Genomic DNA, 21981 nt, shown 5'->3' on the forward strand with positions numbered 1-21981 from the left:
CATGTCTCTATATTTGCAAGGTGCGATACTCCTGTCATTTAGTTTTCTCGTTAATGTTTGAATGTTCAAATGCCATTTAATAATTAACACCATTCAGATATATATCTCACCGTAAGTTACACATGATTGAGGTAAGAGTAAAATCAAATTAAAACCTCTTTCGGGTGGCTTTAAAAAGGCAAACACAATTGCTGGATTTTTAATCAATTTCTCGTGTTATATTTGACGACATACTAGAGTAATTACAACGTGTAATTACTGAATCCAAACCATTAGTGACTGCCTTCTCTCTAGGGGAATATAATAAGAATCACCAATTATCCATACAAAAGTGACCTCATTTCAAAATTAGATTGAGCTAGTGGAAGTTGAGAGACATGTTTGATTAAAAAAATCACACTAAATAGAATTGGGTCTGAATGGGTAAAAACGAATGTCAAATCTATCGGTTAGCTTTGTTTTTGAAAGGTTTTTTTTGAATACTAGATAATTATAGAATCTTGTCTTAGTTTTCTTTAAATGCATATGCATATTCCTTTCAAAACCAACACAAAAATAATCAGATAAAGGGGTTTGTGAGATATTGAAATTTCTGCACAAGACTTTTTCAGAAAATTTTGCTTGTTTTTGTTGGTTCAAGCTAACAATGCGTTTCTATTCAGCATTGTGTAGTCTTCGATTGATATACGGCGTGGTATGCTGGTTTACTTTCAAATCTACTACCATTCAAGTCTAAATTCCAATATTTGTTTGACGTCAACCTTTCAAAACCATGACTGATTTTTGTATTCCAATCCAACTCTTAAACAAACATTCACTTTCAATTATCATGAAAATCATACTGTTATTTGAGCACTTCCATTTAAAAGTTTCAGTTTCTCGGATTCACTCAGTGACGTGATCAAACAGCGTAGTAAGTTACATTGTGGCATGTCAAATCACTCATTTCACAAAATATTTTAATTTACAAGTCAGGATTCAATGTGCATAGGAAGTAAGTAGATCATGTTTCAAAGACTCGAATATCATATTAAAACTTCATCATTTTGTCATGAGTTCATGTAGTGGTTACCTCCGTGGTTTGCCTCCGATACTCCGGCTTATTAGGTTGCATTACGGTAGCTGATCAGTCATAACTCAACGTCTTGAATGATACTTCAACGTTAAAACCACATTTTTCAGCATTACGCATATTAGAGTAGAATATCCTATAATTGTATTTGTGAAAGCATCCACTAATTTCAAATGTTTTGTACTAGGAAGGAAAACTTTATATATATAATAAGTGTTGAAACCGGATGAACCACTTTGCAGAGACATAAAATTTGGGTAAAACAACTGAGTCCATAATTCAGTAAAATAACGCTTTAGATCATAGATAGGTATATATCGTCTCAAAATAAACTACCTTTTTAATATCTTCTCTACACGATTCATCATGATAGGACAGATATAACACACATAGCATGTACTAACCTGATATGCAGTTAATATACAGGATTGTTAACCTTGTAATATATGGGAGGGTCAATGACACGTACTTGACAACCCAGTCAAAATCAATCGATGTCTACTGTCTACCTTGTAGGTATATGGATAGACAATAAGACTCTATCTGAAATGTGTATCGACCCACAATATCTACAAATTATAGAAAATCGTTCAGGTTGCATTCGTTTTGGGTAGTTCATCATATAAATTCATTTTGCATTAATTAAATACACAGGAGATTTTCCTTTGATATTTCTGATAGCATTCAAAATAAATTATGTTATTTCTTTATGAGAATCTTAATCTAACATATATTTGCTCTGGAAATAACATTTTGTAACGTTTATTGCATATATTTAAGTACAAATACATTTTTAAAAACCGTCAAACACGGTAAAATATATGCAATATCAAAAATGCAATTAGACATGCAATGTGCATTTGATAACTAAAATATATTTATCAGATAAACAAATCGATTTCGTCATGCTAATATCACATTACAAAAAATAAGTGATGACCGTGAACAGTGTAATCCTCATACATTTTGTATTCCAATATAAAATATCACCCAAAATATCGAAAATAAGATAAAGTCTTTCACGTAGACAATAATCTGAATAAAAACTCTATCAGTCGATCGTCAGCGATTTAGGATTCTTCAACAGATAGTGATAAACCATACATTTGAACATTTCCGTTTGATACTCTCTAGTAAGAACATCTGTTTAAGTTAACGATAAAACACGGAGTAAGGTCATGAAGCCATAACGGATTACTGAATTCCCATGTCGTCATAAGCCGTGTTTGTACTGCACCTGTCACACACAGTATTACTCATAACAAGAATTAAACCCATAAAGAATGTGGAACCAAATGACCATCATAGTCCAATGAAGTGTATTATTGTGGGGAATTAAGCATGATCTGTTTTCAAAGCATTTTAAGGCGTTAATATCTAAATGGACATTGAAATTCCTTTTCTATACCCTAATATAGAGAGTACAACAACTCAAGGTCTATTCTTTTCACCCATAGTATTTGGGTGTCAAAGACTGTGCCATATCTGTCATTTCGAGATAGCTTTAAGTGATAACATGTGGTTTAACCTATAATTATGCCTTCATTGATGTTTAGACTTAAAATCCATATACAGTATTACTAACAACACATTTAAAATCCCTATATACCTCAGACTATAAAGGGAAAGTACTCATTATCTGAAATATAACCTTTTGCAAATCACATTTTGCTAGGTTCAAATGTACTTTTTAAAGATTAATTTGTAATAAATCAGTACTGTTCACCGATTCATTTATCTCTTCATGTCTGCATAAAAATTCTTATTTAAAAAAATGTTTTCGTCCTATGTTATTTTTCAAAGTTAACGCCGGTAGACCCTTTTGTTATTAAAGTGAAAGGATAATCATAGGTCAGGCGAAATCAAATAAATTACATTGTAGGTCATGGTTAATATGTTATTTAATACGATAAGGCTGTTAAAAAATATCAATTTTGGCGAAAATAATAATAGCATAACACCTCCTTAGGTATTCAAAGAAGTGATATATATGGTACAATCAAGTTGTATTTTTACCTATGTCTCAGCTTTGAATATAGTCAAAAGATCAAAGTGAAATCAGTAACAGAAAAAAACAATGTCTTTATTTCTTATCAACCAAAACAATGGTTTGCAAGAGAATTGGTACTATTACATTTTTCCTACATAATGGACATCTTAACCATCTGACCAACACGGTCCATAGGATTTGAAGGTCTAAAGTTTAAAGAACTATGAATATATATAAAGAATTATGTATTACCACCGTTTAAGGTTCACCAAAAAAGAAAAGAAACTTAAAGTTTTTTTTTATAAAATGTACCAGTATCGGCTTGATATGTGCATTGGATTTTGTTTCATCCCTAAAACTATCGATCGCCGATTTGCTGTATTATTTATCACTGACCTATTTATTTCCCAATCAAGGTTAATGTATTGACAAAGGTGTGAAATGAAACACAGCTCTGCTACTTTTTCATCTCTAAGTAGTGTACATCATGCATGAGAGAGCCTGCACGCAATAACCTTTCCCTGCCAGCTTGCTTACGAAACCATTATCATTATTCTCTCTTGTTACCAAACGGTACTACTTTGATTTCAAGAAAATGAATATTCAAACGCTAATTGCTTCAGCTGTAGATGGCAGCAAGGTTCCAAGGACATCTAATGGCACAGCTAGTTTATAAATTGATTTTTCAAGGTTTCTGCTGACTACATTTTCATGTATCGTATAATCCACTCAAGCGTGACACGTTTCCCACGAATATACTGTGATCGTAAGCTTAGGTCAACGTTAGTATATTAACCGAACTGCACTAAGCTTACAACATCAATGATCTAGGAATACTTTGTTATACAAGGGGGATAAGCGTCGAACGAGTGGTTACGATGTCCTGACTACATAATGTATTACCGCACGCCCTTCACCATTAGTTGGCTAGTTCCAATCCCATGTGAGCCGGTTGCCAGGTACTGACTGCTTGTCGGTGATTTTTATCCAGGTATTCCGGCTTTCTTCCTTCGATTCATCTAAACCTGGCACATCCTTAAATTACCCTGGTTGTTAATTGGACGTTACACTATATAATAAAACCTAAACCAAACAAGAGGAGACAGGCGTATTTCCAAATTAAGATAAAAACATTTCAGAAGCAGAAATAATGATTATGTCATCTTAAGAAAACTTATGTAGAATGTATTTCGAGTCAAGGATTTATAAATCCTCGGTCAAGAACATGGATCTAAATGCAAATTTATGGATCTTTTCTGGCGAAACATCCTTAAACAAAATCCAAATGACCTGTACAAAGAGTAAAGTCCTAGATTGGAATTTATTTGGCATTTCTCTTTTTAAAACTCGTTTTATATCATGATTTAAGTCATTAATTCAAGCCTTATGTTTCCAATCAAGGGGACTGGTACAATATACCGTAAGGGGGTGATTATAAGATAACACCTACCCACCCCCATATATTTTGACTGTTCCCTGTATTTTCAATGGTAACCAAAAGGTAAGCCGTGGTATCCTGCTTTACTCTCCATGATCGAACGGAACTTATGAAGTGAAGGAAATGCATAGCACGAAATGTTTAGATATGGGTGTACCGTTATTCATGAAAAGGTCGATTTAGATGGATTAAGATTCCCTTAAATAAATACCTCATGTTATACAATCTAGATAAGAAGTATAAATATAAATATATTACAGGTAAGTATAAATGAGTCATACAGCTACAACACATACTGCTTTGGATCGTACAAAATAGCAATATGTCTCTACAGCTACAACACATACTGCTTCGGATCGTACAAAGGACAAACTAATGTATTACCTCATTTCTACAAAGGTATGGACACCATTGAAAATCTTAAGAAAATCCTGTATAAAGATTGTTGATTTCAGAAATCTGTCTGAGGGAAATGTTACGTTCATCTAATAAAGCATGAGATGTGTGGCATTATGATGGAAAACAAAGCACAAATAAATTATATGTATGATACATGTAGAAGACTCGATCATTTCTTTCTTGTCTATTTTTTGTTTTCGATATCATTTTTGTTTGTTTGTAGTTTTTGTTTTTAGAATCTTCTGAAGCCACTGTTCTGATTCCCGATTTAAGTTTGTAAAGATGTGCTACATATAACCATATGCATGGCAGAAAAACTAAATACATTTTGCAAATCTTTGAGTGGGAATATTAAAGAAAATAGTTCAATTTTATTATCTAGAAATAATCTTTTATACTATTGGGGCAGCTTTCCTTGTAACTACCTATAAAACAGTATAAATAAAAGTGTATACCGTTTATGGGTTACAGGATATAGGTACTTCAGGTAAAAACGGGTCAGCTTATCATGTATGAATCTCTTTTTTTTTTTTTTCATTCTGATGTCCATGTTGATAAAGAGTAACTTTTACTAACTAGTGTTGTATATAGCCTACATCTACATTCTCCATACCCAAGTCTTCTACACATGTTAACATATACTGATCTCGCTAGAAATTAGCAGATCTTATCTAAACGATTTAATCCCTTTACGTGAAGGTGTTGTGTTGGTTGGGTGAACACAGTAAACGTTTTAAAATTGTGATGTGTATATGTCATAGGTCAATGTTGTTAACACCTAACGGAATTTTAACAAATACCTCATTTAAAACGCTTCTCTTATCGCCATTCATTTATATAGGCCATAAAATATGTCGAATATGTGTTTCACAAGTTAATACTATATGTCAATTAGCATTGGTGTAACTTAACAACAAACTTGAAAACGTTTTATCTATTTCTGAATGAGTAATTCAATTACAAATTAACATTTTTTAAGAATCAATCAAATTTAATAGTAAAATATGCATTCATTGATTCATGAATTAAATTAATTAATAAATAATATTCGTTTTCAGCACACAATACATTTAGAATGTTAGTTCGGTGATATTAAGATATTTTATCTTAGAAGTTATCCTATTTTCGTGGGGACGATATAACAAACTTGACACTGCGACCAGTTGAATCAGTTTGCGTCTTTCTGGAATTGTCTTCATTTTTTGCACATAACACGAGATCAATGTCAATTAGATATGGGAGACCTATAAATCCTTGCAAGATATAAATGTTATGTTCATCTTAATAGTCCTCATCAAAACCATAAAGTTTTTTATGTTTCTCCCTATCTGTAGGAATTGAATCCAAATCAGAGGTTATTTGATATGCAGACAGCAATAACTGATGTCCCCGTGACAAGATATGTATGGTTTTAGTTATTTCGCAGTTCAATCTCGACTTCAATTAATGGTATACAACAGTTGACATAATTCAGGTCACTTCCTGTGACTACATGTTGCCATCTTTCCTGGAATATTCTAGGCCTTCCTTAGAAAACCATTACGGATTCACAATTGTCATCCTGTTAAATCATTTAATTAAAGTCTTTAAATGCTTGCCAACCATACAGTAATACTTCGGCGAATATTTCACAACGATAACCATTCAGGGTTATAAAAGGTCCAACGAACCATGTACACAATTCGTATTCGACTGTGATATTTGCTACAGAAATTAGTACATTCACTGTAACGGAACAAAAAGTCAACTGTTTACAAAAATGACCATTTCTTTCCATATAATTAATTCAAAATATTTGCTTTGTGGTCCATGTGGTGACCTGTTAAATGAATTATTCATAGTAGTATTAGTGGTAAATGAAGTAATATATACGTTTACTTTCGATTTACTTAGATCAGAGGTCATAAACCCAGTGAGATATATGATTGTAGACAATTTTGTTTACAGTTTATTGTCAGCTTAAGGAGATAACCTCCACACAGATATCTGTCTAAACATTAAGATTACGTCATATATGTTATTTAAATTTCGAAATTCAAATGCCTCTTTATTTACCTAGAACAAACAAAGATACTGATAATAATTAAGTTCTTCCATAGGTGTATGATATTGTTTGAAAGAAGGTATATTATGATATGTTGAAATACAATGAACCACTGCCAAAATATCCACTAATAAATCCTCTACTAGCATACTTAAGAACTCTTACCCATCCCCTATATAAGCACAGTGATGGTATATCATGTAAAACGTCTTCAATAAAAGAATCGTGGTTCCGAGTTTCTAATATGTTATAAATGTTTTCCTGGTTAATTTCAAACGCAATCATCCCGGATCTCATTCGGCATTATCACAACATGGATATTTAACGTCCTATCTAACATTGTGAAATCTGTAGTGTTAAAAATTACGACTTTAACGGTTTACGACAGTTCACGACTTTCGTAAAAGGGTCTTTGCCTTTGCCATTTCAAGGTTGCTTCATTCGTGATACAAATTGCTCTAACGAAATGACAAACTTAATATTCGACAAAGTATCTACAAAACTAAAGAACGACAACTTTTATACATTACTGCAAACAATTTACTTGAAGTTGGACAAATGCAGATAAAAGTACCTTCAAAAAGAAATACGAATGTCGTATAATCATGTTCTTTGCAATGTATGCCATATGCGTATTGTATATATGACCTCAGTCTTGTGGTAATTATGAGCTTAGCTTTTGTACCAACGCCTTTATAACATATGTGTATTAGTATTTGTTTGTTACCTGATATAACATGAGAGATTTTACCGTGTCATCACATTTGAATGCTTAGAGAGATATGGCCTAAATAATGTGTTAGTAGCTGATATATGAACAAAGCCACTTTCGGTCATAATTACTTAAAAACTCTCTTGATAGATCATTTTAACGAAATAAAACAAAACATATGTGATTTTCCACATCTGATGACTGTCTTAATGTGTATTGGAATTCCTTCTCCAATGCCGACCCATTTTATATTGGAGTATAATTTGTCAACACATCAGACACTTAGTGAAAGAAGATTTAAAATGTCTGGCAACAAAGGGAAGCATTCTTTATAGATATATTGGATCTAGGTTATGTGATCATTGTGTAGCAATTTTATCTATACACAATAGTCTCGCTTCACCATGGTTTAGATACAATAATATATAACCCCAGACTTTAGACGCTGCTGATATACAACATAGCTGTAATTAAGTGGTATATATCAAACCAAAAAGGATGTCTGCTCAAAATGTACGATAACCATTTGACCGCAAATATAAATTAATTTGATGTATGTTACTCAGAAATTGTCGTCTGTGGTTTTAAAATTTGCTTAGAGATAATTTTAAAAAGAAAAGTGTGATAGAAGTTGGATATTGATGTAAAAAAGCTCAAGACACTTCAGGTTTAAGGGTATTTAAAAGGTTCAGAAACGAAACGATTGCAGTAAAGTTCAAGTCATATAAATTCAATGGTATTTCTCATTTTGATGCCCCAATAAAAGATAACGTATATCCATGAAAGGTTCGATTTTACAAAAGAATCATCACAGTTATGTATATATGTATAAACGTTATATGAATTGTTTTGAAATATTTCTGGGGTGAACGGTCGCTTTGCTGTTCTGTTCTGTCTCATTCAATCAGCTTTATCTCACGGGAAAGAATGAAAAGAATACTTAATTATTAAATCTGTCTATCAGATATATACGACTTGGCGCCAAGTCAATATGTAAAGCACTAGCATTCCTCTAAATTGCATTACGTAAGATGGACAGTATATAGTCAATAGCATCACAAAGCTCAGTAGTCCCCACTTCGATGACGAAGGCGCACAAATTACAAAACGCTACATAACGGATTACTAAAATAAAAAGACGTACAATTTATTTTCTTATGGAGCAGTTCATTGATATTAAACATTGATAAAAGGCTTTTCTTAAACTCTGTTTCTAGCATTAACCTCCAAAAGAAAACTCTTGGGAGTTTTAAAGACACCTGGACAGGTATTCTCCTCTTGACACCTACGTTACGTAAAAATCAATTTCCTCTTGCATCGATTTTGTGTAATTCTTGATATCGTTAGTGTGTTTTATATGTGTCGTCAGTGATATACAGTCCATAAGGGGCGGTTGTAGTAAATAACCCAAGTTGAAAGTATGTAGCTATAAATACAACTGTTTGATTATCTGTGAAATATTGGAAACTTACCATAACTAGTTCCGTTTCCTTTGGCACCACAAGTGGTTTCCTGTATTTGTAGGACTTCCTGGCGGGTTTCCGCTTGTTATAGGTATCCATGTAATTGGTACTCCACATTTTCTCATTCGATGGCGGCATTTTTATTCACGGTGTTGATTCCGGGTAGATGTAATATCCGAATCGTTAAATGATTAAATCGCTCCGTAAAACAACAAATTCCCGCAATCAAAGTTGATAATATTTGATTAATTTTCAGTCTTATTTCCTATTAGGAGTTCCGGATAATTTCCATTTACAAACTCAACTAATTTGTTTCTATATCGCCTTTGATAATGATAAAGAAATACGAAAATTTCCAGGCTAATCTATATACCGTATATATACTTTCACGTTTCGATATAGATCTATATCTCCGGGCGGTTCACCGATAATATGCCGTTTCCATGTTCACAGACTCATGGAACAGCCTTTGTAATGAAGTACAAGTAAATAAAACAATATGGATTTCCCTAGGTGAGACACGACCCCAATGTATCGGCACTTTCGCTCGTGCCGAGGACTGCCTATAGGTGTACTTCAAATGTCATTACCGCTTGTCTTTGCCCATGTCATTTTCACACCAACTCACCTGAATACAGTGAATAGCTTCCGTCAAAATCGAAAATCTTTAAATACATCAACAGACTGCTTGTATATTTAATACTAGTATGTGTACACAGCCCTATAAGAATCAGTATATAGCTTACGTGTCCCGTAAATGGTTGGGGGTACCCAACCGTTTTAGTATGAAGACAGCCAAAACACAAGTACAATATATGTAGTTAGGTTAAAGTTAGTATGTCCGGTCTAACCATTTCTGTAGTATATTGACAACTGCTTTAATCCTTCATCGTTTTCTTTTCATTCGCCAGGTAGGTGATCTCATATAAACCGTTGAAACGTAAGCTATACCCAGGAAACTTGTCTATCTCACAGGTTTAATATCAGCTGTTAAAGCCTCTCCTGTCTGTTTGATATATAGCAGTGCCGCAGTGATAATTTCATCGTCTCTTTATTCGACAATGCGTAACCTCTTTAACATGTTATGAACTAAATCCCTCTTTTCATATAATATTGTAACACATAATATTCCCGATGTTCGCATGTCTTTGAGTCAAAAATCTACGGCGCCTGTCATACAGGATTTTGATTTTATGAAAATTCTGGGTAAAAGCGCTGCACAATTTTCAAAAGGCAGTGCATTAAAATTGCATTTTCATGTATTCACTTTAAAAGACTGATATCTACGATACACAATAAAACACAGTTTGAAGGTTTTTGAAAACCCAACCCTGACCTTAAAGTTTGATGCTTAGCCGAAACATTGTCTGATATAATATGGAAAAACACACTTACTATTAGTCAATTATAATCTATAATATAAAAATCAAGATAAAAGGTAAAATGTCGTTATGTAAACATTACCGGATTATTTATGACTTATACGAGACGTTTTAAGTTGTGTACGAAACACCGAACAGTGTTTGTCGTTTCCTAAATCGGGCATGCCTGAATAAAGTTACAACAAATACTGGTCGATTTATGTTTTCGCTGTTTGCAGTTTTCAAAGCATGACATCGACTATTGAAATTTGAAAGCTTTAAAAGATGTTGCACTCGGTATTACGTCGGAAACGGGACAATAATGTATGATAAAGCATGTATAAGGCGTATGTTAGTGAAAGGAAAGGATTCCAAAAATATATATTTAATAATCAGGTTTGTATGGATCACAGGTTTAAAGTCTAGACAAAATCGATGAATTTCCTATTCGCGTTATGTTTAGTATTCGTGAATACTTTCCCATGATATTGCAAGGCATTCCCTCCATTAGGCTTATACCCATTTGTGTTTGAATAACACTCCACATAGCTTACCGTTTAATACCATGAAATGTAAACCGAGCTACTTCAATCGTGACATTATACAAATATGATGGTAGCAATATCGAAAGTTGAAAGGACGTGAAAACAATATAATGTCGAATAAAGCTTGTTTTAAGTTCGTTTAATTTAGTTTTCATTGATTTAAAAGCATTAAGTAAACGTCGTGCAAAAAATATTAATTGAAAATTAATGCAGAAGTGAAAGTGTGGCATTAAGACTTCGTTTTATTGAATATGAACAGAATGGTACCTGGGTAGCAATACATGTTGAACATTGTATGTTTTCTAGTTCTTTAACGTGAAAAATCCAAGGGTGACACACACCACATATATATATCTTATATCTGCCTTCCTTGTTCGGTATGCTGGTAATTATTTAAATCTTATCTGAATAACCAGACACTTTTAATTCTTCATCTCCTACTAATTTTTTAGTTATACAGGGCAACATGTTGTTCATAGATTTCCCCGTAATACTCTTTACTTAGTATGTTCCAAGTAGATACTAGTAAGTTGGAAAGTATGTTGTTTTCTTAATTCAGGATTATTTTGCAGTGTAAGACAACAATTTATATATGATCATTGTTTTGCAGTGTATGGCACCATTAGCCCTTATCTCGACATATGGTCAAGAAACTTACAATAATACATGTCCACCAACCTTGCAATAATAAATCAATATATTAAGCACAATTTACACTACGTATACCTTATTGATTTAAACATATTTGATTGCAAAATGTTCAATGGTATTGGGCACAAGTTGTACAACTTATATAAAGCCCGTTCCCAAAAAATTAAAGCATTCAAATTACATAGACAAGATGGCATTTACAATATAAGATATACATAATACATAAAGTTGTATTTGAGACAGAGAGAGAGGGAGAGAGTGAGGGAAGAGAGAGAAAGAGAGAGATTGGGGGAGGGAGGGGGAGAGAGCTATTTTATTACCAGTATGCTCCTCGAGGTGATAATTTACTTTATGATATACTTTCATTTTAAAATCTATCCCTCCGATAAAGGCAACAGAAGTTTTAAACCACTTTTCGTTACTTTCAACTTATTTATGTTCATATTATCCTTTACTTCGTTTGGCTTACTTCTGGTCACTCTAGGCTTCAGTTTCCTTAATATTTATTCCACTGACGAATATGTACCAGACAAGAACAGTGACGTAGCGCACAACATGTGACTACGTCACAACATATAAACTTAACGTAGTTTAGTATACATGTATTTCGTTTCTTTCAACATGTACATTTTATATAACAGTACATGATGAATATCTACCACGCTCATAGCCCATTTCGTTGCGAAACTTAGGTTGCGATACTGATATTCAAAACAGCTTTGACCCATATTCGTAGCTTTAGGTTTTAATGAATATGCTCAGAATTAAATGAATATTGATTTCTAATGTCACTGAAGCATTCAAATCTGAAATACTACTACAAGTAAGACCAATTCAAAACGCATACAATTATACCGTTTCTAAAGGTACGGCAAACATCCCATTATCGAGAATGTTAATCCATATTGAAAAAAATGAAGCTACGCTGATTATACATCAATACCATATATAAGATAGATTTAGAATAGTTTGGTTGAATTAAATATCGATATGAAAATTGGTAATCGAAAATAATTGAAAATTTGATAAAAAAAATCGGAGTAGAGAAATAGGAAATTGTAATGATATAATGTATGTTTCGTGTCTGATATTTTTAATCTGTGTTTGATATGATGGCAATGTTACATATTTATTTTCTGTGCAAGGACACGTCTGTCTCTATAATTAAGAAGCATATGATCAGACACATCCGGAACTTCTCGCGGAATAAATACGCAATCAGTTCAGAATGTAACGGTTAAATCAAGCCTAATTTGGTCACATTAATGCTATTTTGTTTAATAAATAAATAACAGAATAAGACGAATACTTCATGTAAGAAATAAGAACTGATTTAAAACAAATAGTGAGATTTAAGAGCTATTGAGATAGGTAATAAACTTATGGAAATAGATAATGAACAGCTATAAAAATCTTAACATTGTTGTGTCATTCATATTTTATGTTTGCTTGCAAAACCTTATGTCATCTCCTTCAAAATAACATAAAGATCCAATACAACAAATACGTGTGGTTTGTCTTAAAACGTCTTCTATGTGCGAATGATGAAGTATTGGTTTAAAATAAAGGAACAACAAAATATACACTAAATCGTTCTTGATGAATATAATAAACCATGCATATAAGGTTATGAAACTTAGTGTTAAAATATCTGTGAATATTTTGAGGATTAGAATATGGCCGAAATCATGTGTGTAGATTTACTTTAAAAGACGCTTTTACGTTGATATATTGATCCGAGTCAGTGTTATGATTAGTGGTTTTGGATTTCTTTGATGTTTCCTTTGATATCATAATGCTTTATAGTAAAATACGCAATGGACATGAAGATAGACGCATAACAAATATCACAGGACATTGCCCCCAGCCTACATATATGTGCAACAATAATGTTTATTCTTTTACTCACTTTATCTAAATGACTCAAACCGACTTGTTTACATGCATACGTCATAGTAAAAGAATATAAGATGAAAATATTAGTTTACTTAAAGTGCATTCTTTCGGTCAATAACGCGGTGTAACAAGGATGAAAATATTAGTTTACTTAAAGTGCATTCTTTCGGTCAATAACGCGGTGTAACAAGATTTCGAAATTAAAGTGCATCTTTTCAAACTGATATAATGTGCGAAATAATTCGAAAGACGATATGATATCTCAGTATTCTGATATAATTTATTATGTGTAAAAGAACTCATAATAAAAAAAATAAAAAAGCATACTCATTACTTAGTAAGTCGGTTAGATTTATAAAAAAAATAGCTGAATGTTATTATGTTATTTTACAAAGAGGAAGCCGGAGTTCCAAAATTCAAAACAAAAGCTATCGACCTCCAGGCGGATTCCGAATCTGCAACATAGAAACAGATGCATTGCTGCAGATAATGAGAGAATACCAAGCACCCTATTTTAATTATCAGTGATGATTTACATCACCATCGTTAAAAATATGCCAACGTATATACGTGTTACCAATAGACTTTCAATAGTTACAATATAGAGGGATCATGCTTGTGCCAATAGAAATAATGTTAACTCACAATTATTAGGTTTGTATGACCTATATAATAACTGCATGCCTTCGCATGCCCCAAAATACACAGATAGTACAAAGAAGTATATTTGGTATTGCAAGTCATTGTCGTTGACATTAACACCCAATTATTCCCAGGTGTTCAAGACGACGTCGCCATTGTTAAAAAGCCCTTCTGTTTCATTTCTTCTACAGAAGGTAAGAGGTGACATATGATCCTTACAAACTATGCCGTATTTGGAGTTATCTGTAAACAAAAAATTTTGAGGTTATACGCTTTATTGTTAATTCATATTCCTACTTATTGAAAAAAAGAAATGTAATGATTTTTTTGGTTTGTTTTACTTTTCTTTTTCTAATTTTTCCATTAATATATATTAAAAGATTCGATATATCTCGGTAAGTGGTTTAAAATCACCAAGACGCGACAAAGCCAGCCGATCATGACTGACTCACTGAAAGCCCTAATTTGTATAAGTATTGAAAGAAACATGATTATAATGTCACACCGACTTTGGCCGTGAATACACATAAATTATTAATATAAGCGTTAGTTACTGACCCACGAGGCATGATTTTTTATGTTATTATAATTCAATTATTTCTGGGTGACTCATATCAGGTTTCGTCATTGTAAATAACGGTCAAAAATAGCAGGTCTATAATTATGAATGTTTACTCAATCTAATGTCATTATCTGGGTCAGTTGGTATGTTCATTGAAAAGTGTGATTGGAGTATTTGAGGGGTGTGAAAGGAGGGAATAAGTAATAACAAGTTATCATTTTCAAGTGAAATGACCCAAAACTACTCAAAACTACTCAAACGATTGAAAAACTCAATTAATCAATGAATTACAGATTAATCATTATGTGAGCAAAATACATTTTCTTCTGTGTACAAATGTCCTGATGCGAAGTTTGACGTTTTATTTAAACGTTGACAAGCAGACACAAAAGTATTTTACTATTTGGTAGATACACGTCATTCAACTTTAGTAGAATTCGTCTTATAATGAACCGTTCGAGTAACAGTTAAGATGCATCTTAAATATTTATACCATGTTATAAAAGAACAGAGATGTAAAAAATTAATTTAAGAGGTCCTTATGCATTGTTGGGGGCTACGGAAAAACGTCGGTGGATTTTCTCCAGGAATGCTGTTTTTTTTATACGTGTCAAAAACCCCTTTCTTTCTATTGTCCTTACATTAGGCATGATCCGCACATTTGTAGCTGTTACAATGTAACAGGACATACAGCACAAAGACACTTTTACAAAAAGAAATTTACAAAGTTTATTAACGATGTTCATTTTTCGATGTAATAAAATCCCTATATCCCAGTGTCTGTATGTTTCTAAGATACCATCGAGTGTCAGGGCTAGTAATCTATCAAGCTGTCCTGCTCGGCCTCCAAGTCTGGTAACACGATCGAACATTCGTTATGTAATGGTATAAAAGATCTAGATCAATTTAGTGTTGCCGTGAAGCCTGCATGGAAATAGTCAACCTGTGATATATCAATATCTACGTCTTTGAGGTTGTTTTTCATTTATTAGGAGACAACGGACATGAAACGAGAAGAATCAAAAGCAACTTCGGATTATATCTTAATCAATATCCTTACTCAAACGTAATTAAGTATAAAAACAAAACAATCCTATGTTCAAAATATTCTCCTTATATTATATTGACCATATTTCTGTCACATTCTGTACCAAGCCACCCCATCAAACGCTACTGAAGTGGAAGCATGGCCCTTAAATGGTCGTCAGTTTGTCCGTTTGTTTTCAATAGTTCCTGTTTCTCCCAAAGGTGTCATTCAGTCAGTATGAAGCTTTTAAGTCTTCTACTAATGTTTAACACTGTTGCCGTATTAAGGTAAATTCCGAGATTAAGTATACGTAACAACAGTAATATTTTATAATCTAACCATTACACAGGAGAGAATGTTGTTTGTGATAGAACAAAAAGGTAAGGAAGTGTAACCCGTGATTTACAATAATAGTATAATCTGGTCATTTGTAAGTGATTTACCATGGTAGAAGTTTAAAGTGTGAAATACTGAGGTCCTAGTCTACATTAACAGCCTACAAAAGACACTTCACGCGGAGCTACCACGAGATAAATCCACGAGACCACATGACATATCACCAATACGTGTCGTCTGCCCCCATGTGTCGATACAAAAATGTCGATATCGTCTCAACGTGTTGTTCGAGTGTTTGATTTGGCCGTATAATCAAACACATCTGTCTGTGTTTGGTGATATATTGATTATTTGAAGTATATAAATCTCTCATTTCTTGTATATCTTGTCGTGATAAGTAAATTTATATAAACACCCACATTCATAATTACTCGTGGCAGGTCGTCGAAATGACAGAGACGTTTATTTACCGATATCTGGTCATATATACATATATATATGTATGTCCCTTAAATAGTTGTCAATTTGTCTATATATGACTAGAGAACTGAGATCATTTAAACTAGGGGCGTGGAAGCAAATTTTCTCTCTAAACACCAAGTTTGATAAATTATATTTGGACGGCTAATGATTACGTAATTGATATCATAACAAGGTGGATTATTCCGTTGAGAGATTACAGAAGTACGTTTCAGTGAGATCACACTTTAAACCTATCACCAGCTTCGTGTTAACTTCAAAGCTAATCAATAATAATATGTAAAATGCCAAAGTGTGTATGACCATTCACAAGTCGTGAGCAAGGAAAGTTCTCTTTAATTAAGGAATATATGTTTATTTTGTTGAGGTTATGAGGGTATACTGATAATGGAGCACGTGTAAATTATGTAACCCCGGCGAAGCCGGGTTACATAAAATTTACACGGGATCTACGCCATCGACTATTCCCGTAACAATAGAATCGCCGCGCGTGTTGTGCTAACATTGTACACTGATAATGATAATACTAGAAAGCATGGTTATTGAGTCCATGTCAGTGCAAACTGTAAATATTACAGCATAAAAAGACATCGCCCTCGCGATCTTTGGTTTAGTTTAGTAAATATTAACGTCATACCAACTGCCACGGCCATGTAAGGATGGTTTCCCATGTGTGCAACAGACGTGTTGCTGTACCGGTGTGTGAATGTGTATGTGTTTTTGGAGACTGCGGTATAGTATTGGTGATGTTTGCGTCTCCTTGTGATATTGCGTCTCCTTGTAATAGCAAACGTGAGGCGGTGTCAACGGAGACGTTAGGAAGAAGAAAGTCAGCGCGGAAATTGAGAAAAGATAAGATTCAAAACTCTCGCGATCGTTACTGCGTTAGCTTGAATCTTGAAAGATAATTCGTTGTCACGATCATATACCAATTGTTCTGTTTATGACATCGTAACGAAAACAACCTTCTGTGTGTGGTGCCATTTTTGAGTTAATGCTGTCTCTGCGGATACTTTTAAGGCCACATGCTCAGGTTCCAATCAATTCGGAGAAATGTCGGTTATCTTCGAAAAGATATGATTCAGTTTGTCGGAAATGTTGCGATTGTCACGAGTACCACTGCTCCACATTGTCAGAGATTCGAATAGGATTTCAAAGAACCAGCTTGTTCTGTAGTCACCATAGCTTATGTTTGTAAACATCACAGCAGTTTGTTTGGTAGGGTAGGGTCGAAAGAAAGAACATTTTTATTCGAATCGTTAAAATATAATACAACTGTTAAGATCAACAAGGTTTTGTTAAACACGGGACATTTTCCTGTGGCAGTGTAAGGAAATGTCAAATCACCTAGCGGTACCCGACACAAAGTCGGACGCACGCGGCTACCATTGTTATCCAGACAATGGAAAGTCAACAATGTGTTTTAATTCGATCAAATCTATTGACACAATGTATGAAATGACCATGAAATGTCTTTGTAATATTGATTGAGATATTGTATGTCGCCCGCCAATAAAACTCACCATACTTAAGGAACGTTTTCGATATCAAAAACTTTTCTTTTTACGTATTAATTAAAAAAAGCGAAGCGGTTTGATGTGTTTTACAATTAGGATGAAAAATCGAAAAGTTTATAGTCAAGGCCTTATGTAAATATAAAATTATTTTAAAGGCGCATTCCAATGGAATTTGAACAGCTGTTTCAATTAGTTGCAAGAATTCCACTTCGAAATCAATGTGCGCAGTTGACTGTTAGAATCAAAGTGTACCGACCCCTCTCTCCTAAATGTATTTCTGGACAGTGATCGACTTCTAATCTCACGAAAGGCAGTTGCTAGGAAATGGTCAGTCTGACCTTCATTGAACTCATCATCTAATGCCCCTAGCAGGATCTGTTGTTAAATCTAGGGTCGTCTGATGTACATGAACTGTAATATCAATATGAACCGCCCGTAAAGCGTATTACAATAATGTATATATCGTTTTCAATTAGATTTTGCTACTCAAATCGAATATCAAAATGGGTTAATAATAATAAAAAATAGGTAAACAAGCAAACAAAGTCACAGAAAGAGTTAGTTAAAAAGAGACGAGAAAAGGTAGTGAAAACACTGGTATTCGAACTCAGGACTACACTTGTCGAAGACTCTATATAATATTGGATACGAACTAAGGACTACGCTTATCGGAGACTCTATATAATATTGGATACGAACTAAGGACTACGCTTGTCGGAGACTCTATGCTTAACCATTTGAACAACCTGGTCACTGGTCCAGTACTTAAAGCTCCGTGTTACAAATGCAAAATACCCTTTAAAGATGCTCCATCTTTAAAAAGTTGCAAATTCATGAAGGGAGGTAAGTTTGTTCTATTGCAATACTATCTGGGACACAAGTTACTTTACAATGGTTAAGGAATTTATATCACCGCACAGAATTAATTAAGAGATTCGATTTTCTATAAACAAAACGAACCGGGACATTGTAATCAATACCGTGGAATGTTTTCGTGTCTGGACATAAAATCCGGATGTTAATCTTAAAACTCTCGTAAAACACTCGTGTCCTGGATCAAACATCACGCGATCAGGATTTAATAGCTAGAGAGTTCCGGACTTTACCGAACCTAGCATTTATAGGTTCGTCAATGTCATGACAGGTATGGTTGACGGAGTTACCTCCCCTGGACGAAAAGAAAATTTCCCATGAGTTTTCTCCCTTGATGGTGCAAATATCTATACTTTTCATAAAGTCAAGTAAAAAGTGTGCACTGATTGTATCTATTCCAAGTTAGTCAAAAGTGTTTGGCGAACCAGAAGTTTTATTGTTCTTTTAGTGAACAATATTTTAGAGCGGTATTGAGGTAAACATTCGGCTTTGCGAAACTGAGATGTCATGGGAGAGAGAAAAAAAAATATATTTAATAGTTAGTTTTACTTAGCAGAAGTACTCGATAACCGGTATGTTAACGTTTCGTTGGTTTTTGTTTATCGGTCAGAATAAAGTGAGGTTCGGTTATCTTCATCAATATTAAAAAAATCATTGACTTTATAAAAAGTATCATCAATTGAGCTTTTAATCTGTCATAAACGTGATTTATAATTTAGAAAACCACTATGACAGGGAATTGATTTTGCAGATCAATGATTATCTTGAAAAGGAGTTAAACTGGTACAGCCTGCAGACGCTCAATGATTTTGAGACATTATAATAAAAATATTGAAATCAAATTTGAAAATGATTACCTTGGCATTTCGTCACCTCAGGACTTTTAATAGAGCATTTCATAATTAAGAAGTTTACACGTAAGACACTAATTAAGAGGGTTGATCGATTAATCGTGATGACTAAAATTTGAATATAAGAATACATGATGTCGGCAATGGTTTCGGCAATACGTTTCAGTAAGATAGCACTTTAAAGCTGGCGAGGCAAGATTTCCCCCGGTTTCGGTAAGACGATTCTGGTCAAAAGTTAAAACCGATGATTCGGTATGATATCCCGCGAGAATCCTGTCAATCTAAACGACACACAAAACTGATTTATACCTAAGCCCTATAAAACTAAATTTATCGTAATTTGACCAGGAAATCACACAATGTTATTTTGTATGTACACGTTTCTACACCTGTTTAAATGCTAAGTGACACAGTCACGCTAAAATCTCATTTATTTGACGTTCAACTGTTTACACGGAGAGGTGATTTTGACAGTTCACCTGGTACGTCGCATGCAACAATGAAGTGCATAAAGTACATTATGGCATTTAAAAAAAATATCATAATTAACCAACATTAGTCCAAATCACATCATTTTCACAAATGTTATGAAAAATTATTTCGAAAAAAAGGATATTGAAATGCACTTTTCCTATTGTCGTTTTAAGTGATAATTGTACATATTATATGAGAAACATTTATTTACTGAACTGAACAGAATTTTATATAGCTAACTCGAACAATATCGAAAAATGTATTGTGTTTTTCTCTGAAGACGGGCGTGATGGACTTGAAACCATAATTCAACAAATTGTATTTTTGATTAAACTAATATTGGGCACAAATACCGTGACACAACCTCCGGAATATCGATTAAGAACTTTATATATATTTTTACTCCCTTCTCAATACGTTTTAATTAAATAATGATTAATGAGGGGAATTTGACCTCTAAACGAAAATAATCCCTATATCATGTCTTTTCTTCAGGAAATCTAATTAAAATGAAAGTAAAAATTGAAGGTCAAATCATAACATTCAAAATGCATTAGCATATCTGTTTCAATTTACGAAATATACATTTCAATGAACTTGTATATCACGGCTCGAATTGATTAAAATTTAACAGATAACGGTACACTGAAATGAAATACCTGTGTTACGGGGTGGGTAAATCCCATTAACAGTTTTTACTTATCTGTCATCATAATATACCTGTACCCGTAACTGCGAATAATAAATTGAAGGGCGAATATAATATCCGGTGAAAATCAGAAGTCGTGTCATAAACTCAGGCCTTTATGTAAATTCATACAATGGTTGTTATCACGTTGTGATTTAATAACGCCGGGTACATGTACAGGAAAATCATTGAAAGTGGCACTACACATGTAATGTCATGCCTTGAAACTCACTTACATGTACTTATTTTCCGGTGAATATTCACTTAAAGTGAAAAAATCCATACATATCTAGTAGAAACAAAACGCATTGTTATAATGCCTGAATCACTTTGACGCAGATAAAGGTACATTGTGTAGTGGATGAAGCTGTGACACCGTCTTCGGGATCAGTTACGCGTGTGGCGGTCCTTCCGGGTGGATGTCTATGGTACTCCGGGAAAATGGCGACAATTATTTCCTTTACACCCATGATAATCCTTGACAGGTATCCTATATTTAGAAACAAAGAATACGTCAAGGTAAGATAAACTTAAACACATTCTATTTATAGATAATTTTTATTCAAATTTGATACAAAAATTACCAATGTGGATATTTTATTTTCTATCCACCTTGCATTGTGATGGCTATTTTTTCCGCTTCTATTTTGTAAAGTTTAAACAATATTATACCTTTCACCTTTACATTAATACATTAAAACACCGACAGCAATTAATTGATATCTGATTTAAGATTGTCTTTATTCGTTACCTATAGTTACGTTTAATATAGTTCCCATTTTGATACATATTTTCTTACCAACAGATTTTCACAGAAATAGTTAAATTATTTCATAGAGGATCAAATTGTACTGACTTATAACAATATAAAAATCACAAGATTTCATATGTTTTAGGATATTATGATACTGTATTTACTCTGCGTCTTTCACAATGTCATCATCAGGATAATTGTTTTTC

General features: G+C 33.4%; 2 protein-coding genes across 5 annotated transcripts in view; one reads left to right on the forward strand and one right to left on the reverse strand.

Moving 5' to 3' along the window:
- The window catches only part of LOC138333927 (uncharacterized), a 35931-nt gene extending 25900 nt beyond the window's left edge, over nucleotides 1-10031 (reverse strand). Inside the window, exon 1 of the mRNA XM_069282591.1 lies at nucleotides 9128-10031. Coding sequence (XP_069138692.1) covers nucleotides 9128-9256 — 129 coding nt within the window. The 5' untranslated portion in view covers nucleotides 9257-10031. The remainder of the gene's footprint in view (nucleotides 1-9127) is intronic.
- Nucleotides 1-21981, forward strand: part of LOC138333928 (uncharacterized) — a 67640-nt gene that overhangs the window by 15904 nt on the left and 29755 nt on the right. The window contains exon 1 of one of the 4 annotated variants that reach the window (XM_069282596.1): nucleotides 21215-21540. The exons of 2 other annotated variants lie outside the window; for them this stretch is intronic. In XM_069282596.1, coding sequence (XP_069138697.1) covers nucleotides 21463-21540 — 78 coding nt within the window. In that variant the 5' untranslated portion in view covers nucleotides 21215-21462. Of the gene's footprint in view, nucleotides 1-21214; nucleotides 21541-21981 lie in introns of those variants that run through there. One more of the 4 variants, XM_069282599.1, reaches the window with a different exon arrangement.

Source organism: Argopecten irradians, chromosome 10 (assembly GCF_041381155.1).
Source record: "Argopecten irradians isolate NY chromosome 10, Ai_NY, whole genome shotgun sequence".
NCBI classification, from domain to species: Eukaryota; Metazoa; Mollusca; class Bivalvia; order Pectinida; family Pectinidae; genus Argopecten; species Argopecten irradians.